Genomic DNA, 24,698 nt, shown 5'->3' on the forward strand with positions numbered 1-24,698 from the left:
TGTGTTTATGAACTAATTTTCAACACATGAAACAATTCTTGTCATTTTAACCCTTCCCAGTCGTAGAAGGATATATCAGAATGGTAGACTTTGACCAAAACGCCAAATATGAGTATATCCGATATAACACATTGTGTCTCTCAGAGACATTTTTAGTTCACAAAATGACTTTTGAAATGGAAGGTGTATGCTTCATGCTTATCACTGTTGATAAAGAAGTATTTATAGACAAAATTCACTCCTGGGCAGGGGGAGGGGGTGCCCTTTGTCTAGCACTGTCCATTTTGTGTGTAATATAGAGCCATAACCAAATATATCCATTTATCTGTGAAACCTTAGATAAGGAAATGCTCTAATAACTAGTAGTTTATATAATTTATCAGTTTTATAAGTTTGCACCAAGAATTTGAACTTATTCACAGTAAAGTAAATTGTTATTTTTAGATTATTATCAATAAATATGCTAATTTAAACAAAAATTTCATGTTTAATTTTTTTGCATTTACCTCTTATAGCATATTTATAATAAAAAATTAGCTTTGAACTTAAAGAAAAATATATTTTATAGATGTCTTGGCGTTATGGGGAAATCTATGGATTTATTAGCAGTGTGCGAAGGGTTAAGAGGAATTTAACACAACTAAAAGCAATGCAATGTTGCACTCTGTGCTTGAAAAGCCATTGAGCAGACAGCTGATTCGGAATTAAACAAATTACTGTGATAGACGCATTTTTAGGTGCATTGTGGTTGTTATTAATAGTCAAGATCACGTAGTATGCACACGTGTACGTAGTACAGCAGTAAAGGTGTTAAATATATGTCTCAGAAGATTAGACTGTTACTGTACAGGAGTTTAATAAATTTACTGCGGCAGATACTGTGTTATAGCCATTACCACTAATCAAGATCATTCAATATAGGATCAGCCGTGCAGGTTTAAAATTTTTCATTAAAAAAGTTTGATTGTAATGACGTACATACTAAAACAAAAAAATCTAAATTAGAAAACACATTTTAAATTTTCAAGTGTGGTTAACGTCAGATTTCAGGTAGTTAATTTCTGTAGTGTTAGTGACAATTCACATAACTTTATAGTTTATTTTAGTGTTAAGTGTTAAAAACTAATTTATCTTAATTTAGAAAATAAAATTAGTCATTGTCATGCTCCGTGATTAACTTAGGACAGAAATGCTGGAATGTAAATAAATAAAGCTAAAATTTAACATTTAAATACTCGTAGATAATGCTGGATTCCACAAGTAATGAATGAAAACTAACTTGACCCTTTGAGGTCTCAATAAAAATTGCTTCGACTGTCCTCAGGTCGTATTTAATTTCTGTTAGAGTACAGTTCTTTGACAATACACAAATGCAATTTTTAAATCCCTTTTTCTGCAACTTTTTTATTTTTTTCTCTTTATATATCAATTTAAATAACCTAAAAAGAATATTTACATTATTTTATAGTATTTTTTATAACTTTAAGTAACATTTAAAAAATATAAAAAAGAAGTATAAAAATATAAAAACATAATTTTTATTTTTTTATACATATGTAATAAACCAAAATTACATGAATACAGGTGAAAAGGCACTAGGATCTCATCAGATACACGTTATTCATTATATTATATAATATTATATATAATACATTATATATATATTATAATTTTGCCTTGGTCCAGCCCTAGGCCTACTTTGGGTAACATGTCTAGCTCTTCCTCTTAGTCTACTAGTTTGTAGCCTAGGCCTACCTCTGTTATTTGCATCTCCTTGTCCTACTTCTATCACATTATCCACGAATTGATCAAATTCCTCCCCATCATTACCTAAAGTTTCCAATCCAAACACATCACTTTCGTCGTCTAGGTTACCGGCGACTAGGTTACCGTCATTTACCACAATGTTTTCAGAAGAATTTTCACTATGATTCAACTCACAATCACTATCACGGTCTTCTTCAATAATCTGTTTTTCATTTTGGATACTAATTTCACTGAAAATACTATCACAATCATCTAATATTTCGTCATCGTCAATAAAACTTGTACTTGGACCAGCCATATTTGTAAACACGACGCAAGTGCACACGTCAGTTGTATTGGTCTTCTATTTTCACTTCCAATGCCTCCTATATCGTGAATAAAGATCGACGTAGCATTCACGTAACCAAAATAGAAGTCCAAAGTAATGAATAACTCAAATACCGAACAGCAATAGGTTAGAAATGGCCAAACAAGCAGTGACATTATCTAGTCGACCTATTGTCGACATGCGAGCGTTCAGCGAAACTGCCGCGGTTGACCTATAGTCGACGACCGATCGCAAAGGGTTAAGGAATCATTGTACTCAGGATGGAATGGATTACCTCTAAACTGGCGGTGGCGGCGGCCAGCCTCATTGAAAGCGAAGTGCGCCCGGAAGAACGCACGCAATATTGCCCACCGAAACACTGCCACAGGATCGGCCCCCACCAGTTCTCGCACAAACGCCATACTCGAGTTCTTCAGTACTCCCACCATCTCAGTTCTCATCAAGTCCAGGTTCTTCTCCCTCATCTCCGCCACCTGGCAACAAGTTTAGGCCACTCAGACATGAGAGTCACTCACAAAGTAAAAAAAAATAGTTTAACTTAATGGTTCATATACTGGAGTTTTGAGATTATCTTTAATACAGCAATTCGTTGATAAAAGTCAATGATTTGGTTTTAGCCAACAAATAAGTGAAAGTGTATGAGTTAGCAAAAACCACAAGCATTTCAACTGAGCAGATTCACTCAATTCTACATAACGAATTGAACCTGAATTACTTTGTTGTTTTGCTGCTTTTACAGAGTTCAAAACTAAAACAAATATAAAAAGGAACATCTGTTGAAAATTTGCAATGTGACATTGTGAACAGATAAATTCAGTAACATTTTTGAATTTTTTGTGATAATGGATAGCAATAGGAAACATTACTAAATAACTGAAACAAAACTGCAGTGAAGACAATGAATTGCACGTGGAGAATCAAGTTCAAAAAAGGCAAAAAGCGTTGTATTCACTGGAAAGATGAATTTCTCCTAATAATTTATCTTAAAAAATCTACTGGTGAATACCGTCATCCGATTTTAGACCAATTGGAGACAACAGGCAATATTAGAGCAATCCCTAGAATGGAAAAAAAAAAAAAAAAATGAACACAAGCCTTGTCAAACTTAAAAAATAAGTCCTTTGGTAAACTGAAGAATAGTTCATGTATATTACCAATGTCTAAATTGCAAAAGGAGTGATTGTAGATAACGAGCCCAGTGACATATTTATTAAAAATGGTTCACAATCAGATGAATCAAATGACATGAAATGAATTGACAGTTCACCTGGTACTTGACTCGCCCTGCGTAGTGCCTCACTATGAACGCTGGTTCCCTCTTGTGTGGCATCTCATAGAAGGCGTTGTCTTTGTGGACCAGGTTAAACTTCTGCAGCAGCGTTTCATTGGATGCACCTGGGAAACTACAGACAAAAAATATGTTAACATTATAATGACAGAAAAATACTTAACAACATATTATTAGGGCTGAATGAACCAACTTTTTAGTGCAAGTTAAACAAGTTAAAGACAGAATTTAATATTTTAGTCAGTAATTTATCTGAATTGCCAAAATGGTTAGAATTCGCCAGTTAGGTCATTTGTAAGATATAATGAGACAAAATTAGAAATGACTAAATAATAATGTAGTAAATTATTGACAATGGTAATTCATTTACATAGAGATGACCATGAACCCAATGTATATTGTCTCAAGGGCCAGAAGTAACAAAAAAAAGCTATCTGAATGATGTCACTGGTTTAAAAACCTAAATCTTTACGAACTTAAAAGAGCCAGATTAGTAGGGGTGGAAGGGGAAGTCAGAACCAATTCTTTGTTACCTAATTTATGGAGACTTCCCCTAATAGTAAAAGCTATTCAAGTTTCACATCTTGTGTTAGATTCAATTGAATCCTGGAGTGAAGAAATTTTCAGAGCAATATTTAGATAGTTGAAAAATAAAATTTAAGGGAGAGAAAGGACATTTTTAGAAGAGTTTGTTGATCACAGCCACGTTCAAATTTAACAAATTCACTGCAATCAAACATTAATTGTATGAAACTAAACCATTTTAATTGACATATTTTTCAAAACGCGTAATTATTTCTTTTTCAGCATTAGAAAAATGTTTTTCTTTTGAATCTCTAGAATATTTTCACTCTACACAGAATATACAAGGTGGTATCAGAAAGTTTCTGGACTGTACTCGCCAGAAGCCTATACTGCAATAGCCACTAAGTCAATGCGCCGAGTTTCATTGTTGTGAATAGTTAGGTTATGTCTACAAGTTGTACTTTGTTTTTGTGTATTATAATTACGTAGCGAATTTTGTGATGTCTGACAAATTCAAGCAACAGGCTTGCATCAAGTTTTGCATTAAACTTAAGAAATCACCAACGGAAACTTTTGCATTGCTTCAAGAAGCTTTTGAAGAATATTCACTGAGCAGAACACAGGTTTTAGAGTGGTATGCTTGTTTTAAGGCTGGCAGAACTTCAGTTGAAGACGACTGACTCCGGTTCACGCTTCCATGAACATGAACACAGTTTTTGGCTAAAAACAACATGGTTACTGTTCCACATCTTGGCTATTCACCAGATTTAGCCCTTTGTGACTTTTCTCTCATCCCAAAAATGAAAACACATATGAAAGGTTATGGTTTTGACAGTGTTGAAGACATACCAAAAAAAAGCAGAAAATTCTCAACAGCTTTCCGGTAAAAGCTATTTTTTTTTTACACTTTCCAGTTGCAACAAATTTGTACACTGAATTTGGAACGACTGGGCCCTAATTAATTAAATGAGGTCGTGAAACGTTGATTGGAAGGTAGGCCCTACGATATTAACACCAAAACACCGTGCCGGTTCGTCGAGGGAGTGGGCAGCCAGCTTTGATAATAAAACTCCGACCACTAAAACTCTAAGACGTCCTCGCCCTACGGAAGCCTGAAGAGAAGAAGGCAAGAAACCTAATTCCAGATATCTAGAAACCTGAAAACTAGAACCAATCAAAACAGGCAGAATTCCACAGAAACATCTAGAAGTAGAGGTTAACCATCTGCAAAAACGGACGACTCGACCAGCTGTAGGGAAACTGGTGCCGGCCCGTCCAACGGCCAACAAAATAAAGTGGCAAACGCCACACAGTTGTAGAAATACGGTGAGTTCTTTGTATCAACTGAAATGAAGCTTATTTCGAAGGGGATAACAGCCAACAGTCCAGGTAAGAAAAAAAAAATTAGTAGACCTAGTCCGGGAACTTTCTGATACCACCTCGTATTTACAATTCATGCTGAACTAAGCTTTCAATGCCATAAGTCATACGAGCAAATAAAGTGATCCCATTGATTACCTGCAATATCACACCACCATTACATCGCCCTTATTATTTCCTAAGCCATTCCATTAAAACTTACTGGGATAGGTGGTTACAAAAGGAATCTTTTAAACAGCAAAATAGAAGGTACTAACTTGCACTCGTCGTCAAGCACGCACAACAACCCACTCGGCTTCGCCTCGATCAGCTGGAGACACGCTGTGTTGTCCAGGAAGTCAATGTCACTCCAGCGTATCCCCTCCTTGCGGTACTCCTCCTGCTCGTACTTGAATACGTGCTGGTTGAAGTAGTACTGCAGATGTTCATTGGCGTAGTTGATGCACAGCTGTTCGAAACTGCAACAACCACATATCATGCTAACAATTAGCTTTCAAATTTCAGTAATATTTGGCCCTCTGCAGTTTTTTATTATTGGCTCATGATTCACAAAGACATTTCGTAAAACTAAACTTTGGATTAAATTAATTGGATTAATTAAATTAATTAAAATTAGTGACGAAAACCTCATTAGGATTTAACTTTACAATCAAATACAACAGGCCTCTTTTTATACACATATAGAACTGTCGGTAAGTCAAACCACAATCTGATTTTATTTGTACAACACAATATCAATTAATTCAGCAGGATTTTGACAACACTATTTGACATGAGAACGTATTTATGTACTGACTATGTTGGCACCATCTTGGGATCTGCATACGTAATTTTTGTTTTGATATTGTATTGTGATGATTAAATTAGTAAATAATAAAGACTAATGTAACTGTAGTAAAACATTTATTTCAAACTAGAAGAAGAACATATTTGATGAAATATAAAGTACATAAACCTTACCTATTGTAGGGCCCAAAATCCTCGAAGCCAAAGATGTCGAGGACGCCGATGGAGTTGCCCTGGTGATCCCTAAGTGTGTCCTTCTTAGACAGTAGCGCATGGTTGACTTGTAGCACAATCCAGTCAAACAGAGCACCGTACAAACACTTGGCCATGGCGTCCCGTGCTGCTATAGCCTGCAGTACAGGTCAGATCAGAATAAGTATCAAGCACGTAATTACATAAACAAAAAAGGTAAAAATACGGACCACCAAGGATCATTTGCTTCCATTTTCAAGGAAAACTCTCTACTCTTAAAAGAACTGTGTGACTGTGCGCTGGAAAACATTGATATTACTAGCGTCATCACCTTCTTAGACACATACTTCTTGTTCTTGTCGTTAAAACTGAATCTGAGAATATACAGGGTGTAACACAAAGGTTGAGCTGGCTATGTATTTTTAAAAATCTATTTGTGATTTTAAGCAAAAAATTAAGGATAACTTTTTCCAATTTCTACTTGAGTAGCCACCATCTTTTATTTTTATTAACAAATTAATATCTCTAAAACTAGTAAAGCTAAAGAAACAAATGTCGCACATAGATTTGAATAGGTAAGAGAGAAAAAAAAGTTGTTATTTTCTTTAATATTAACAAAATGGCGCCTGTTGAAAATTTTTAAAGTCAAATAACAAAAAACCAGTATAGTTATAAAAAACACCAACTATTTGGACAGTTTTATTACAATTCTTAACGGTACTTGTTTTAACGGAATCCGTAAAGGCATAATCGAGCACAACCACTTAAAAGGTGCGCTTGCACAAACTGTGAGCAGCAAACACTTTGTCTTTTGATAGGTATCAGCTGTTTTACATAAGTTATAAAAATTGCAAAATTGTTGGTATCTCTTAAAATTTGTATAACTTATATAAAACAGCTGAAACCTATCAAAAGACCATTTTGTTAACATTAAAGAAAATAACACAATTATTTTTTTAATTTTCCTCTGACCTATTCAAATCATGTGTCAAATTTGGTTTTTTTTAGCTTTACTAGTTTTAGATATATTAATTTGTTAATAAAAAATACAAAATGGCAGCAAGCGGCTAAATGAAGTGGAAATTTGGAAAAAAAGTTATTCTTCATTTTTAGCTTAGAATTACCCATAAAATCAGAAAATGCATAACCAGCCCAACCTTTTTGTTACACCCTGTATATCAGCAATGAGGCTGATCAATGGGTTTACTCTTATGGAGATCGTACCTCTGGCAGCCTATAGTTGATGATGAGGGTCTCTCCTGAGGCTCTTGCCCGCTTGGCTGTGAGGGCAGCCAGTAGAGTTTCCTGTTTCACCCTCAGCAGCTGGGAGATGATGCTGACCACTTCTGTATTACGTACCGCCACCACCACCGCCTCATCATGATGGTATACAGATTTGCGCGGTTGCAGTTCCACATTGCCTAGAAACATAAAAATGGTAAAAAAATAATCATAGCTGTGCAAAAATCAAATTTGTGATAGTACTTAATGCATTAACAAATTTAACTAGTTTAAAATATTTCAAGAATCAAGAATGTTTATTGTCTTTCAACACATTGTGCAATTGACGAAGTCAGATTTACAATAATTAACCATTTTCTTAATATAAATCTCTGTCTGAAGGATAAACAATAATAAACATAAAAATTTGAAATTGTCATTATTTTGAGCTCCTTAAAAATTGGTACACATGTTTCTCTTTCAGGTCTACTTTTTCTGCCATTTAAAAGCTTTTTGTACACCACTGCTATTGCCCCACAATGTTATTCCATATATTAAATGCGAGTGAAAAAAAGCTCAGGCACTGACCTAACAGTAGCACTGCAGACAAGACGGCAAACAATCTCCGCTGCTTCTCAGGTGTGAAGCCCACCATCTCCATACTCTGCTTGAGCCGGGAAAACTCGTGGTCCTCGTCCACATTCTCCAACACATAGCAGCCACTCTACACAGTGAGGGTTGAGGTTTATTTAAACACACTGTAATGATGTATCACTTGGAACACTTCACTTTACTACAGAAGAACAGATATTTATGAAATCGTTGCTTATTTTTGCATTGATTTAAAATTTTAAATTAAGATGTATAATTTTGAAAAACTATTATTCTATGTATATTCTTAAAACTGTATTTTATATAAGAGCACATTAGCTGAAAATGTGAAAAGGTATGTTTTAATTAATCCTTAAATGAATTTTTACAAATAAACATCATTGTAAATATGAGTTCTCAAGAAGGAAATTACTGTGGTTATATAAAATATTAAATCTGAAAGGCATTGAAAATAACAAGTATTTTAAAGCTCTGCAAATCGCCAGGTAATACTTTTAATAATGCACCTTCCAATTCTAAAATCCAATAAACCGTGAATCCAAACAGATACCAATCTTGAAATTTCAACAAAAAAACAATATCAGTTCATTAAATAATGTTTCTGTATTTTTTTTTGTTACATTATATATTCAACAAGGGCAAATGTCTACTTATCCTGTTACATCATCAATCACACCAATAACAAAAATGTACAACAAATATCAGAAACAAGTGACAAAATAAATTGTGGCACAAATTTTAGATAAATGCTTTCATTCTGTTTCTCTATTAATGAAACATTGAGAAAGTCCGTCATAATGTAGTTATCAACCTAAAAGTAAGAGTGAATTCGCTGTGATATCTTCACTGTAACTTCAGTGAGTTTGCAGGTACTTCTAACCCTCATGGGTCTGAGCCCATAAACACAGACATCTACAGTCCAAGCCTTGTATTCTAGAAAATACATCTCAAATAGAAACTTCACCATCCTACCTATCCCAACTCCCTTTCTTCTCTAACAAACCAGCAAGCACTGACCCTATTAAGGTAGTTGTAGGTCTCAGCCTTGCGCAGGTGAAGACTCTTCCTATCCTCCGGAGATGCCCCCTTCAGCAGGTAGTAGAACACATGGTAGTTGCGCTCGTTGCGGCCCTGCGAGCATATCCGCGACTTCTCCAAAAGGTATTTTTGGACAACGGCACTGCAAAAGACAGGTCCTAGTTAGTTACTGGTGGTTGCAGATGTTTCTGGTCCTGCTAGGAATTACGACTTGAATTTGGGACAACTCAACATGCTAATTGAAAATTTCCAAAGACAATGAACTATATGACAGTGCAAAGTTTTGTTGCAGGGCGTTTTTAAGTAAAACATAAGGACTATCAAAATTGTTTCTTGGGGGTCAAAATAAATCTTTTAAAATCTATAAACATACATCCTAAGGTGTATCATATTGAGCATTAGCTCCTTAACCCTAGATTGGTAACGCTCCTAAAACTTACTATACTGGTAAAGGCTTCGTCAGGGAGACTACTTTAAAGAAAAACAATTATTTTTTACTATTTTATTTTAACAAAAATGAATTTTTTGTTTACAGAAGTTTTAAATATTACACAAGGTAAATAGTTTCAGTAACTTACGTTAGATTGTGCATTCCCTTGCACCATTGTCCTTGATGCTCTCCACACATCGCTCGGTAACACGCTCGCAGAAGTGAGTTGTCATCCGGCGTTTTTTTGAAGGGCAGAAACTGCATATTTTCCGTCCTTGCTGTTGGACAGGAACTGGACGAGCTGCTGGTTCTTCTACATGAAGAATTCTCGCAATGGATTGAAGAAGAGGTTTGCTTAAGTTAGTCATTTGCAAACGATGTTCCATCCAAGGACGGAGAAGCTCACAGCTGAGTTCCTTTGCAAATTGCCTTCTTGGAATAGGTTTTTCTCCTTTGGACACTTTGTTATGAACATATATAACGTAGGAATTAACCAAAACTATATTTAATACACCATAAAATACAACAAAGAGGCCAGCGCCTTGTTTTTCGGCTGGTCGACATTTGACAACACATTTGGTCTAAGGAGTCAACCCCTCCTTTGGTGGAGTTGTAACTCTCAATTATTTCTGGCTTGTTGCTTTTATTATTGATACTGGGTTGATCGTGCATCGTAGATAAAAAGTAAAACAACTTTTTTGTTCTTAGTTTTGTAAGACACCATGGTTTTTCTGACCGTCAAAACAAAACATTGAAGAACCAATTTTCTCTAGTTCCCGGATCTTTCATTTCTGGAGGTACTTTCGGGTTTGTCACGGCGCAATGTCCCGACCAAAGTCAAAGATATAGGAGGTGCTAACATTTGCTCAGCTAAAGGGATGGACGTGAACCAGTTATCTAATGTCACATTTCGGTTTGTACCCATAAATTGGCCTCATCAATTCTTTGGCGAAATATAGAGCTTGAGGAACATCTCGTGTGGGGTGGTGTTCTTGCCTAAATAAGGCATTGCATTACACATATACTTGGTTCCCGAGTCACACATCATAACTAATTTTATGCCATATTTTGCAGGCTTGTTTGGCATGTACATGCGGAATTTACAACCGCCTCTGAAAGCAAGGAGTTGCTCATCCAATCGTAGTGTATGATCCAGGTCTGTAGTTTTCTTTACAAGAAGCAATGAAAAAAAGTTCCCATATTTCTCGTACTGGAGCAAAGCGGTCTTCTGCTTGTCTCTCCTCTCTCGTCTCTTTGGCATCAAACCTAAGACAATTCAACAAAAACGAAAATCGTTTAGCACTCATTGCTGCTTTTGTATCTCTCCCCACAAAACTCGCTATTAAATATTCTTCAATATGAAGATGATTGTCCTTTTTGAGCAGCACTTAATACAAGAATGCCTAAAAAAAGCATCAAATTCCTCGTTTGGAGTCTCAGAACATGTGGATGTGATTGAAGCATAATTCTGTTGCTGCCTTAGTATGTTAGCGTTTGTATGTTGAGTGATAATTTGTTTAATTTGTTCAGTCAGAAACAAAGAAAAACATTGTAAAGGAGTTATTTTATTTCTTGCGGTCACCAGTAGGACCTTGACGAATGTGCACAACATTTCGGGCAGCGGCTCGGGTGTTTGTGTTGGGAAGGAATATTTTTCCAAAATTTACCATTTTTCCTCTCATGACACGAAATAGGGCAGACAACGTGTTTTGGATGAGACGATTCTGGAAGTTTACTCGTAGGCGACTGGTTAGCAGAAAGGGCCGGAGGTGGTGGTGCTTCAGCAGCAGGCGGTGCTGCTTCAGTAGAGGGCGATGGTGCTTCTGTTGGGGGCGATGGTGCTTCAGTAGGGGGTGGTGTTGCTTTAGTAGGGGCCAGTGGTGCTTCAGTAGGGGGTAGTGTTTGCTTTAGTAGGGGCCAGTGGTGCTTCAGTAGGAAGTGGTGATTCCCGAGAGTAAGTTTCAATTACACATTCAATAGTTGCGGAAACCGAGTTTTCTTCATCCAACTCCAATGTCTTCACCTGTTTTCAGCACCAGGGAGTGGAGCCACAATAGTCTGAACAGAAGGAAGGAGATGGTAATGGAGCTTGGTTTACAGCTAGAGGTCTAGTTCCAGCAGTACAATTTTCAGCTTTAAGATCTGATGATGCATAACAATATTTTCTGATTACAAATTCAATCGTTGTTTTAACAGCATCATCTTCATTCTTTTTTGAGTCCTCTACTATACATACTAAGTCTTCATCATCACTAAGCCCGCTACCTGGTTCGTAATCAGGGTCGGCATCTGTATCATCACTACAATTGTCTAAACCCGAAAAAATATGGTCTATCATCACAATCGTCGGCAGAAAAACATCACTTTCTGAGTCAGTGTTCTCATTTAGGTAACGTTCAATACACTGTAGCCTTTTTAGTTCATCAGAATTCATTTTGAAACCTGTCAAAAAATTATATTTACTTTGGATAGGAAATAATAAAAAAACCAACCGCACAAAGAACACTACACAGGTCAGTAAACATATAATTTTAAACAGAACAATGTACCGGTTTCGTCACTGTGACGACGTAACTAACACACAAGAAGTATTGCTTCGTCAAACAAACGTTCTATGAAACAAGTAAGGATTCGTCCACAGAACTACGCAATATAAACTTAAAACTTACTTACACGGTAAGGGTTCGTCGGAGTGACTACTAGACCACTTTACGCACAGATACAACAGGGCTAGCGCCTATCCCCTCCACTCACGCACCCGGATCAAGGTCAACTGAGTTGGCACTAACGGACACGTAAAACAAACAAACCGTTTTTTTCCGCAGTACACACAAACTGCTGTTTTGCGTCGTCATCAAGACGACGCCTTACCAATCCAGGGTTAAATATACAGTAAAACCTTGTCATATCTGGCCTGGTGACAAAACATTGAATGTTTTGTAATGAGAATACCTTTATTTTACAATATTCAAGATTGAAAATGATGTCACTTGATACAATGTACCTGTAATAATAAATTCAGTCCAGAACTTGCTTTACATAGTAATAAATTAAATTAAATTTGGTTGTGTTTACATTTATTAGACGTTAAAAGTTCAATAGTCAATTTCAATGTTGCATTTTAATTACAGTAACAGCTGATCAAATACTGTCATTATGGGCCATTTAGTTTGCATGTGTAATATGAATCCTTCCATAAAATGGTTATTTTTTAACCGATTTTTATAAATGAGGTATCTTTGGAAACAAAACATGATTTAAAAACTTTTTTGTGTCTTATAAAATTTTGATAAAAACAGTGGTTTATTAGATAATTCATAAAACAAAAATTAAATGGCCCCATTTTGAAAATATTAAAACTTATTTTAAAATATTTTTTATGATATACCTTCTGACAAGGACCTGTTTACCACAAGTTTTGTAACAATCATAAAAAAATAAAGATAAAATTGTTTTAATAAAAAAGAACAAAATGGCTGCTAAACGAAGTGGAAATTGAAAAAAGTATTCTTCACTTTTAGCTCAGAATGACACGTAGAATCTAAAAATGCATAACCAGCCCAACCTTTTCGTTACACCCTGTATACACAGTTTAGTAAAACACAAATAAGACTGACCCATGGACCATCCCGTTCTGCTTGTAGTTAACTTGTATGAACTTTCCGAAGCGGCTGGAGTTGTTATTGTGAGCCGTCTTAGCGTTGCCGAATGCCTCGAGCACAGGCCCCGCGCTCAGGATCGTCTGTTCCACGCCACTACCCTGACTCCCCTTCTGGCTCAGGGCGGTCAGGTGATGCAGCAGTAAGTTCGTGCTCTCCGTCTTGCCTGCAGGAGGAACAAGTCTCATTACTAGTGTTCAAAGCTGATTACTGATAACAACAGGTGAAGAAAAATTTATATCAGAAACTGTAATACAATTATTAAATAAATAAAACAGTTGATTAAATATTTGTAATCAACCCTTCAGAGTGGTTTCGTGTGATAGTCCACATTGTAGTGTAGATATTATTCCTGTGATCTATCGGCAGCAGTTAGAACAGTGCAGGTTTATATCGGTTTCCAATAAAGAAGGTTACAATATCACTGTTTAATCAATACAGATTAATTATTAATTAATAAAGTATGAGTTTAAATATATATTTTATCCTTTTACCGACGCGACGCATTCCTGGATTCGCTGTGATACCTGAATTCTAGACTTAGTTCCATATTGTGTCCCCCAAGCACAGAGTATTTGTTCTCATTTTTAGGACTTTTTTACATAATATGTTTAACGCATTATTTAAAGTTTAATAAATATGTAGAGTAAACAATTAACAATGTTTACAAACTTCTCAAATAATGTCAATTTGTCAAATAATTACAACATATTACCACTATCACACAACTATCTACGAGTAAACATAGGTAAACACCTCATAACAAATCAACGTAACCATTCCCGAACTCGTGTACGAAACAAAGCACGTGGTGTCCAAGTAGTTTGAGTAACGTCTACAAGATTGCACCACCAACAAGATTCTATCTTCTAGATATTTCTAACATAATAGAACACCAAGTAAGACAATATAACAAAGACTTATACAACAAAAACAAAACAGCTGATAAAATGAAAACAAGTATACTCAGGTACGGCAGTTGTTCACAATACTACAGTTCTACAGTTGCATGGCATATCTCGGACGTGACGTTGTTCACAAAACTAGAGTTGCGCGCTATGTATCGGGCATGGCGGTTAAAGGGTTAATGTGCAATAAATCAAAATAGTATGTCAAAACCATCATTGGATGATTTGTAGACCAAGCCTTATTATGAATATGTTTCTTATTATATTTCATGTAAGCAGTTAACAACAGTTATGTTGTTATAAGCGTTCCTATCATTGTAGACAGTTTTTTTTCACTATTTACAAAAAATTAACCTTGAAACAAAAACAAATAACAAAGACCAGGTAGCTGATTCTAAGTTAAATGAGGGTAGCCTGACTATTCCATAGCTGACAGTAGACAGGTTTGTGACAACTACAACTAAAAACTCAATATTGTACTTATTGCTTGGGAAAAATTGAAACTAAAATTGATACTTCACAAATAAACTACTTCTTACTGTGATACATCTGTATGTCTTAAGTCATATTTTAATTTCCCTAAAGATTTATAACAAATTAATAGGTCTAGTTAATAAGTATTCTGTAAATATTTTTAAAACTAAGCTATATAACTGGTTAATACAGAACCCATTTTATGAACTTTCAGAGTTTTTTAGTATTAATGATATACAGGGTGTTCTGAAAAAAGGTGCCCATAAGTCAGGGCGTGATTCCTCACATCAAAATAAGAAAAAAAGGTCTAATTAACATAGGTCCGAAAATGCTTAGTTACCAAGTTATACAGGGTGAAAGATTTCGTCTGAATTTCAGTTCCCCTGCTGCAACGAAGCCCTACGGGTATTTGTTGGCTGTTAATTAAGATGTACAATTTAAGCGTACTTTATGTAAAATGAACTGAAAAAATTGAATAAAACCGTTTCCAGACCTGTAGCTACAGTAATTTTTAAGATATGTGACGAAATACGCGAAACTTGGTCCCGAAAAACAAGTTACATTTAGGTTTTTGAAAGCAGATTTACTATGTTAAATGTACAATAAACACAAATTATTTTTTCACGGTACTTGTAGAAAATTTAATTTCGAAGAGAAAGATGTAAAATAAGTCTATAATAGACAAACGCAAACTTTAAAAAATAATCCTTAATTACATACAAAACGCATGAAAAATAGACAAAATCTGTTAAGCTCTCTACAAATGTAATATTGAAATTAAAACAGCTGTTTTATTAAAACAAATATTAATGAGTTACTATTATTTTTTATCAAGTAAATATTTTTAACAATCATACATTATCATACATAAAAAAGTTATCTGAATTATCATTCAACAAAAAAGTTACACTTGTCCTAAAAAACTAACCACGTCACAGTAGATGTTCAAAAATGTTTCCCCTCATTCAAAATACAAGCATCCAGCCGTCTTCTCATAGACTGCCGAACTCTTTCGAAGATCCCAGGTGTCTCACGTATCCTTTGAATCCCGTTAAACAATCCTTATTCGCAACTCTTCTATGGTATCCACAGGCGAGTCGTAGACAAGCGTCTTTAAATGTCCCCATAAGAAAAAGTCTAGAGGATTGAGGTCAGGTGACCTTGCAGGCCATGCTACTGGGGCTCCTCGACCAATCCATCTGTTTGGATATGCTTCATTTAAAAATTCTCTTACTTGTAATGTGTAATGAGCTGGAGCTCCATCCTGCATGAACCACATGTTGTTGCGTGTGTATAGTGGCACATCTTCGAGTAACTCATTCAGATATTCGTCAAGAAATGTAAATAAGTTTCACCATTGAGCGTATCAGGTAAAAAACTAATAAAATTTTATCACCCAGAATAGCAGCCCATACGTTTATAGAAAATCTGATATTGGTGAAATAGCACGTGGATTTTCAATTGCCCACATGTTGAGTATTGTGGGTGTTAAGAATAGCCATTCTTGAAAATTTTGCTTCATCAGTAAAGATAATGTAATTTAAAAAATGTGGATTTCTGCACCTTTGGATAAGCCATTGGCATAGCTGAACACGAGGAAAGTAATCTCGAGGCAAAAGAGCCTGGACCCTCTGATAGTGATAAGAATGCAACTGCTGCTCGTGTAAAATCTTCCAGACAATTGAATTACTAACACCGAAATCCAAGGCTAGTTCTCTAGTACTTCTTCCAGGATGATTCTCTATTTCGTCCAACACGCCCTCCTCCAATTCAGCTGTACACGTTGTACGTGGCCGTCCTGATCTATCAAACTTTTCCAGATTTAAAGGTTCCCGTCTCGCTTAGCCTTCTATGAATGGAAGAAAACATTTTATGAGTCGGTAACTGTCTATGAGGAAAATGTTCCTGATAGAGTCGTCTAGCCTGACGACTGTTGCAATGTGCAAGACCGTACATTAAATGCATGTCTGCCATTTCACCATTAGTGTACATAATATTCATATTACCTGCCATGATGAATAAGATATTATTAGCTATCAAAAATTAACTTCAACGGCACTCGCACTAACTTGTATTAAAGTACAGATCAACACACGCACTTAATGAGCAATGGAAAAATAGCTGCTTGTAATGTTTATTTAAATTATTATAAACAATGTTTACATTGTTAAAACATATGTTTTAAATAGAAATTATTTTGTTTCTCAAATCAAATATTTTAATAAAACAGCTGTTTTAATTTCAATATTACATTTGTCTCTCTACAAATCTGAATGAGTTACTCGAAGATGTGCCACTATACACACGCAACAACATGTGGTTCATGCAGGATGGAGCTCCAGCTCATTACACAATACAAGTAAGAGAATTTTTAAATGAAGCATATCCAAACAGATGGATTGGTCGAGGAGCCCCAGTAGCATGGCCTGCAAGGTCACCTGACCTCAATCCTCTAGACTTTTTCTTATGGGGACATTTAAAGACGCTTGTCTACGACTCGCCTGTGGATACCATAGAAGAGTTGCGAATAAGGATTGTTAACGGGATTCAAAGGATACGTGAGACACCTGGGATCTCCGAAAGAGTTCGGCAGTCTATGAGAAGACGGCTGGATGCTTGTATTTTGAATGAGGGGAAACATTTTGAACATCTACTGTGACGTGGTTAGTTTTTTTAGGACAAGTGTAACTTTTTTTGTTGAATGATAATTCAGATAACTTTTTTATGTATGATAATGTATGATTGTTAAAAATATTTACTTGATAAAAAATAATAGTAACTCATTAATATTTGTTTTAATAAAACAGCTGTTTTAATTTCAATATTACATTTGTAGAGAGCTTAACAGATTTTGTCTATTTTTCATGCGTTTTGTATGTAATTAAGGATTATTTTTTAAAGTTTTGCGTTTGTCTATTATAGACCTTATTTTACATCTTTCTCTTCGAAATTAAATTTTCTACAAGTACCGTGAAAAAATAATTTGTGTTTATTGTACATTTAACATAGTAAATCTGCTTCAAACCTAAATGTAACTTGTTTTTCGGGACCAAGTTTCGCGTATTTCGTCACATATCTTAAAAATTACTGTAGCTACAGGTCTGGAAAACGGTTTTTATTCAATTTTTCAGTTCATTTTACATAAAGTAAGCTAAATTGTACATCTTAATTAACAGCCAACAAATACCCGTAGGGCTTCGTTGCAGCAGGGGAACTGAAATTCAGACGAAATCTTTCACCCTGTATAACTTGGTAACTAAGCATTTTCGGACCTATGTTAATTAGACCTTTTTTTCTTATTTTGATGTGAGGAATCACGCCCTGACTTATGGGCACCTTTTTTCAGAACACCCTGTATATTTCTAGATTGTCCAATTGCATATTCCAATTTGTTAATCTAGTGGTTTAAAGCTTTCATCTGTATACTGGAATTATGTTTTATTTAACATCAAATCTTTAATATATGTACAGTATTTTTATGTATTAAAGTAATATTTCTTTTAACTATGCCACTTGGTTGTATTTATGACTTTGTCAATGCATTTTGTAAAATGGCAATAAACATTATTCTATTCTATTCTATGGTTAGTTTCCTTAATCCGTTAGCATATATTTCTGTACTCTTGGCCTCCCAAACAGTCTTTTTAAAATTACAACAAAAAACTCAAGAGTTTGTTAAGCATTTATCAAAAATGTATTTCTTTGACAGTTGTAGTGTTTGGTTAGTTGCTTTAGCTCATAGAACAGGCTAGAATATGTTTTCATTTTAAGAATCTGGGTAACATTTCAATTATACTGACGCTGGGTAACACTTGTACTTATATATTATACTTATATAAAGTATTAACATAACTAGACAAAAAAGACTAATTGCTATAATTTCTTCCTTACCTCTATCCTTGGTATATCTACAAATAATTGGAGCGAAGGCTCCTGTTTTCCTGATTGGCGATAAATTAAGACTGGTTGGTATAATTTTTTCTATTTTAAGGATTTCAAATTTAATATCAGTTTTACATCTAATGTATTTCAATGCTATTCCATTAACCTGAATGTACCAGATAAATCATTAATTAATTGAATAATATTCAATTTACATCTTAAAAATATTTGGAGACCCCTTTAATCATGAAATATGACAATATTCTTATGCACATTTCCAAAAACATAAATACCTAATGATACGAACAAAAGAGCAAGATATATTATATTGTGAGTTTTTCAGACATGTACACACACATACACAAACAAGTCTGTGATGTACAATTTGGGAACAAACTATTAAGGAACCGTTCCTTGATAAGGTAGCAATGGGTTATCTCATATTTTCTGATTGACATTCACTGCACACTCACAATTTATTGATTTATGCAGATCTACTATGCGTTTTCATTTGTCGGTTTGTCTTATATTTATTGTGTATTTGTTTTTTTCTTTTATTAGATGATGTCAGCATTGTAACCGATCACGCACAGTCACTGACAGAGCAGAAGACATTAACATAATACTTAACTGCAAGTGATACTGGATCTAGATTGGAGTTGGACAACACACATAAATATTGCTCTGTGAGTTGTCAATTTTCATACTTTTTGCATGTACAAGACTTTTGGAAATATTAAACATTCACATGTTTTAAAATAAAAAGAAAATGTTTATGATGAAATCCTAATTAAAAAAATTGAATAACAATTTAGTATACTTTTGTAATACTCCCATATATGGGTATCATCAATAGGTTAAAAAAACTTTAGATAATACCATGTGGAGCACTTTCAAAATTTTTTAATCACCTGATGATGGAACATTTTTCTGTACCAAGTGGTGGAAACTTACAACATTGGGAACTGTTTTGACAAGGAATAGTACAATATTTTAGTTAAGTGTAAACTGTTACTAATTAACCAAAATGTTAATATTTACATTACATTAACATTCATTTTATCTGACTAATAACATTACTAAATTGATCACAGAACTTATGGAAATTAGTTAACGATCATTTAAACTATAAACAATGCAAACAATTTTTTAATAAATCTCAATAGACATTCCCACTTTGCTTTTATGGGATACTTTTGTTTGAAAAAGTAAGGGATCTATTTTAGGCTCAATTTTGTTCTTACTTTGTACCAAAATCTTTCCAGATTTCATTAAAAATGCTAGTGCCAATACTACAACCAACTTGATGTATATGGACGACACAACAATTCTCATTATCAGCTACACAGCAGATGGTCTTCTTACTAGTGCATGAAATGGCTTAAAAGCAGCTTTAGGATAAAATCAAAGTTAAATCATCTTTATTTATATAAACTTCAAGTTTAGTAATAACGTAATAAAAAAAAACACTGAAAGCTTTGATCTTGGTTGTCTTGGGTCTTCTTCCATTCATCAAATTCTTTCAGTGAGTGAGTGCTTGGTTCTGTAGCCAGTTCTTGAGACTATGTCCAAAGTGTTTTTTGTCTGTCTTCTTCAACTTCCCTGGTAGTACGTTCCAAATCTTAGAGTTGGTGTAGCTTGGACTTTTCTTAGTTGTAGTATGCTTATGCACTGTGAGGCAATAGTTAGTTGTTTGCATATCTTGTGTTATAGTGGTGCATCTGTGCATAATTCCTTGTCATTTCTGGTACTTTGATATGAACATGCTTCACTGTCTCTATTCATTGTACACTTTGTAAACTGACGAATAAAGAGATTCTGATTCTGGTTCTGACATAAAACAACTATGCAAGATGTGAGCACGAGTGTATGTCGTCAAACGCATTAAATGGAATGGAGGACTAGAAGCAGCAATAACTGTATATTATGCGCTCATTGAATCTCATCTCAGATATGTGCTTGTGGGGAGGCTCGTTGATGGGAATTTTCAACGAACTTTTTTCCCTAAAAAAAAGGCTGTACATGACCTTAGCAACTTTCATTCTCGACAAAGCTGCAGAGAAGCCATTCAAACACTTAGGATTCTCACTGTCACCACTCTATATATACATAAGACGTTATACTTCACACTGAAAAATGAAGTCTTCATTCTTCAAAGAGATAAGACATGGCAAGCAACTTGCTACATCCTGCCACACCATCGCACAAGTCTCTTTGAAAAGCTTTCTTACATTGGTGGGAAGCTGACGAGCATCCTATCTCCAACTCTTAAGGCTCTGAAAGGATATGAATTATTGGAGTCTTCAGAGTTTCTTGGTCGAAAACCCGATCTACACCTTGGAGGCATTCACAGGCCGTGAGAACTACTTGACACAATCTATTCGAGATTCTTAGTTTTAACCAATTCTGACACCTGTATATTATTACTGTATTGGACACATTACTGTACTTGAAGTTCAAGTAATAAAGAATTTGACTACTAAATATTGACTAATTTCCTTCCAAATACTAGTGACTGAAATTAACTATTCAAACCTGACTTAGTAAAATATAAAAATTTTACAACACTTGAGAGCTGTACCTGGATTTGCTCATTTATTATCGAGTTCATTCTAAAATGGAAACAGAAACTTTCACACAGATACTAATACTTCACATAAATAAAGTACTGTTAACTTTCAGCCAATAAATATTTTATTAACACCAGTGTTAGACATTTATTGAAGTATAGTTGACACTGACCACTGCCACTTTCCCCACTGATGACGATGCACTGGTTGCGCTTGGACCGCAGCATGCTGTGATAGGCAGAGTCGGCCACTGCGAAGATGTGAGGAGGAAGCTCTGGTCCTAGCCGCCTATGCTGGTACAGCTTCACGTACTTTGGGTTGTATATGGGGTGGAACTGGGGACATCATTACAAATCACATCAGGCACAAGTATATCTAGTTTCCATAGTTCACATCAGTTAGGTATACAGTACCTTTACATGCATAACATTCTTTTAGCATAATAAAACACAAAATTATGGTGTAATATGTTTCTAAGTATCTTTAAATATTTAAAAATATCAAAATAATTTTAAACTCCAAAATATTAGAGATGTAGCCTCGAAAAGTGTTTGATAAATATATTTATATAATTATAAACCTTTTAACACTTTTTTAAACTTTTATTTTCATACTATGTACATTTCGAATTCTGGGAATTCATCTTCAGGTACTAAGGTTAAGTTAAATTATGAAAATAAATAATTAAAACGAAATTGTCATGTGTTTTTCCACTACCTTGGTGGCTAAATTTGTTGTATTTAATTTTATGTGTGATCAATGTATATTGTTTAAAAGTCTATCGAATAATAAATTTTTTGTTAGAAAATCTTTGTCATTTAATAATATATTATGATTAATTTTGGCACTTTTGTAATTTTCAAAATGTTGTAAAGTAGATAATAGGCAACTTTTCTTGCTTGTGTGTAAAATTACAAGATTGTTTTCGATGTTAGGGCCGGTGTTATTTAAATGGTCTGCATATTTTGAATTTGATGATGTTTTCAATGCTTTTATGTGTTCATTAAATCTAATTTTGAAAGATCGGCCGGTTTTAAAACAATTTTAACATTGATATAACTTTTATTTATGTGTGTAGCAGTCAGTTTTAGTGTTTCAAACTAGAAAAAATATAATCAGAGAAAAACATTATTGTTTAATTATTTAAATCCTTTTCATACACTCCCATTTTGATGGAGACCAAAATGAGCACAGTTTATAATTGAATTTTTTTTTCAGGTAAATTTCTTTACTGATATCAAGAGAACCCAGGCTGTGTACTTATGCAGTACAAATTGGTTCTCAGCTCCTACACTAACACGTTTATGAAGATGTGCATTCAAAAATTAAGAGTAAAAAGAATATTGTCCTAAACATAGAACAGTGTCTATAACATATAAAGAACTTATTCTGACCTTGAAGGGGTTGACTGCTATCAGTATGGACCCGACGTATGTGTAGATGTGACCGCTGAGGAAGCGGGTCCTCAGGTTCTCCAGTAGCGTCTGCTCGTTGAGGTCCGGGAGCTGACAGAGGTCCGGATATTCCCGGTCCTGTGGCTGATATAGGAACCGGTAGAAGTAGTCTCGGATCAGCTGAGGATCCATGGTAAACCCGTCTGCCCACAGATTGTCACTGAGCTTCTCCCTCAGGTAAAACCTGGAACATGTTACACCTCAGATGAAAAAAAAAACCATATTTGCTATTGAGACGAGGTGGCTGCATGTAGCTTACTCCTGACTTTCACCCCGTACTTAAATTCTGTGGTTATATTTATTTTAATTACTGAAAGTTTTTATTTAAAAGCATGTTTACTTTATATTAAACACTTATTTTTTTTAACGAAATAGAAAGCAGTTAGTGACTATATGGTATTAATCCAAAACAATAATCTATATATATATAAAAATGAATGTTTATGTGTTTGTCCTTTATGGAATCGCAAAATATTAGACAGACCATTATGAAAATTTGTATGTATACGTATTTTTCCACGGAGAAAGTTTATAAGCTATGCCCATTGATGTAACTCACCACCAAGCGGCGCTGCAAAAGATAAAAGGTTTCAAAGCGCCTGCACACTATAAACTGCAATTACGAGACAGTTACGTATATTACTTAGCCAAACACTATTTGAAGGCGCTAAGTTATTATGTATATTTGTCTTTAAGATACATTTCTAATTGAACTTAAAGTTTGAGTGTTAGACCACTTTATAATAAAGTACATGTACGTGCACAATGGCTATAAACATAAACATATTTTCTTGATCGTGGCAACAAGGCAAACTCTACATCGGCGTTGTAAATATAATTCAACTAAACCAGAAGTTCACATACATGGGCAAAGCTTACGAAAAGCGTGCAAAGCCGCGGGAAACAGCTAGTATTTTATAACTGATAATGATTTTTATTCCTCCATTCTTTTACAATTTATCATTTTGAGGATTACTTAGGGAACAACCTAACCACATTGCCTGCCAGTATTGTGGTCAGCTGATCATATATTAAATTTAACAAAGATACAATTATAGTGAGTTCAGTACTTTTTTAATGTTACAATTTTTAAATGTTACAGCTCTACTACACTCTCTGGGCGCCTGCATGAGCGCAAACAGAATACACCCCACAATACGTATAATTTCCTTACTTATAAACAATGGCCGTCCTTACATTCAGCCAATAATTATTATTATTTAGACACTCCAGCAGTAAATGGCAGCCCTGTTACTCAAGAAAAGACCAGTAACGTCGGAATATCCCAAATAATGTTATCAACTAAGATAAGGTACAACTAGTGGTTGGATCGGTGCAGTACACAATTATTTGTGCACTAGTCCCTGCGTATGGGACTGTAGTGTCTAGCTCAGTGCTACGTTTGAGCTATAATAAACTTTATAGTGCAAATGGCATGTGAATAATAGCCATGCAATGTATTGGAATTCCAATTCAGTGTCGGTGTATTGAATAACTAGTATGTACCAGATGGATAGACATCCCTTACGATGAACAAAACAACAGTGTATGTCAGCGTGCATGTGTTCCTGTGCATTTATTACCTCGATGTTGCTAAATTTGAGTAAACTACATCGAACTACAATTTTGACTATGAATAATAGAATATATAACAACCGAGTAAAACAATAAGCTATATAATCAAGATCAACAATGATACTTATATATTAATTTAAACAAACTCTCCAATAATATAAGTTTTTATTTTTGTGAGGCCTTTCGTACTCAATGAGAACATCTTCAAACCCAAACAACTGAATAAAAGTAATAATAACAATTTATAAAAATTGTTTCATATGCATCAAGGAATTTTTTATTTTGTAGGTACTTCTTTAAATAATTTTGCATTTGAAAAAGAGTGTCCAGTTTGAAGTGCATGTTTTCAAATAAAAAAAAAAAATGAAAAAGAACCAAAATAATCTGGTAAACAACGAACCTGGGCCTTTTCAAAATTCACCGTTACTTTATTCGATCTAACTAAATATCAACTTTATTTTTTATATATACATATAACATACTGTGCTGTCATAGAATATTATCTCTTTGTATTTTTAATGACATATGTTTTTATGTAGTACAAAATTGTTTATGTTATTATTGTTATTATTACTTTTATTCAGTTGTGTGGGTTCGAAGATGTTCTCA

At 34.6% G+C, this 24,698-nt stretch overlaps 1 protein-coding gene across 1 annotated transcript in view; it reads right to left on the bottom strand.

Annotated features, from left to right (window-relative positions):
* Positions 1-24,698, bottom strand: part of LOC124365723 (unconventional myosin-IXa-like) — a 115,411-nt gene that overhangs the window by 62,387 nt on the left and 28,326 nt on the right. Inside the window, 10 exon segments of the mRNA XM_046821707.1 lie at positions 2,370-2,568; positions 3,363-3,498; positions 5,546-5,746; positions 6,249-6,424; positions 7,491-7,687; positions 8,076-8,211; positions 9,117-9,279; positions 13,185-13,392; positions 21,233-21,395; positions 22,455-22,698. Coding sequence (XP_046677663.1) covers positions 2,370-2,568; positions 3,363-3,498; positions 5,546-5,746; positions 6,249-6,424; positions 7,491-7,687; positions 8,076-8,211; positions 9,117-9,279; positions 13,185-13,392; positions 21,233-21,395; positions 22,455-22,698 — 1,823 coding nt within the window.

The sequence above is a fragment of the Homalodisca vitripennis genome, chromosome 7 (assembly GCF_021130785.1).
Source record: "Homalodisca vitripennis isolate AUS2020 chromosome 7, UT_GWSS_2.1, whole genome shotgun sequence".
NCBI lineage: Eukaryota > Metazoa > Arthropoda > Insecta > Hemiptera > Cicadellidae > Homalodisca > Homalodisca vitripennis.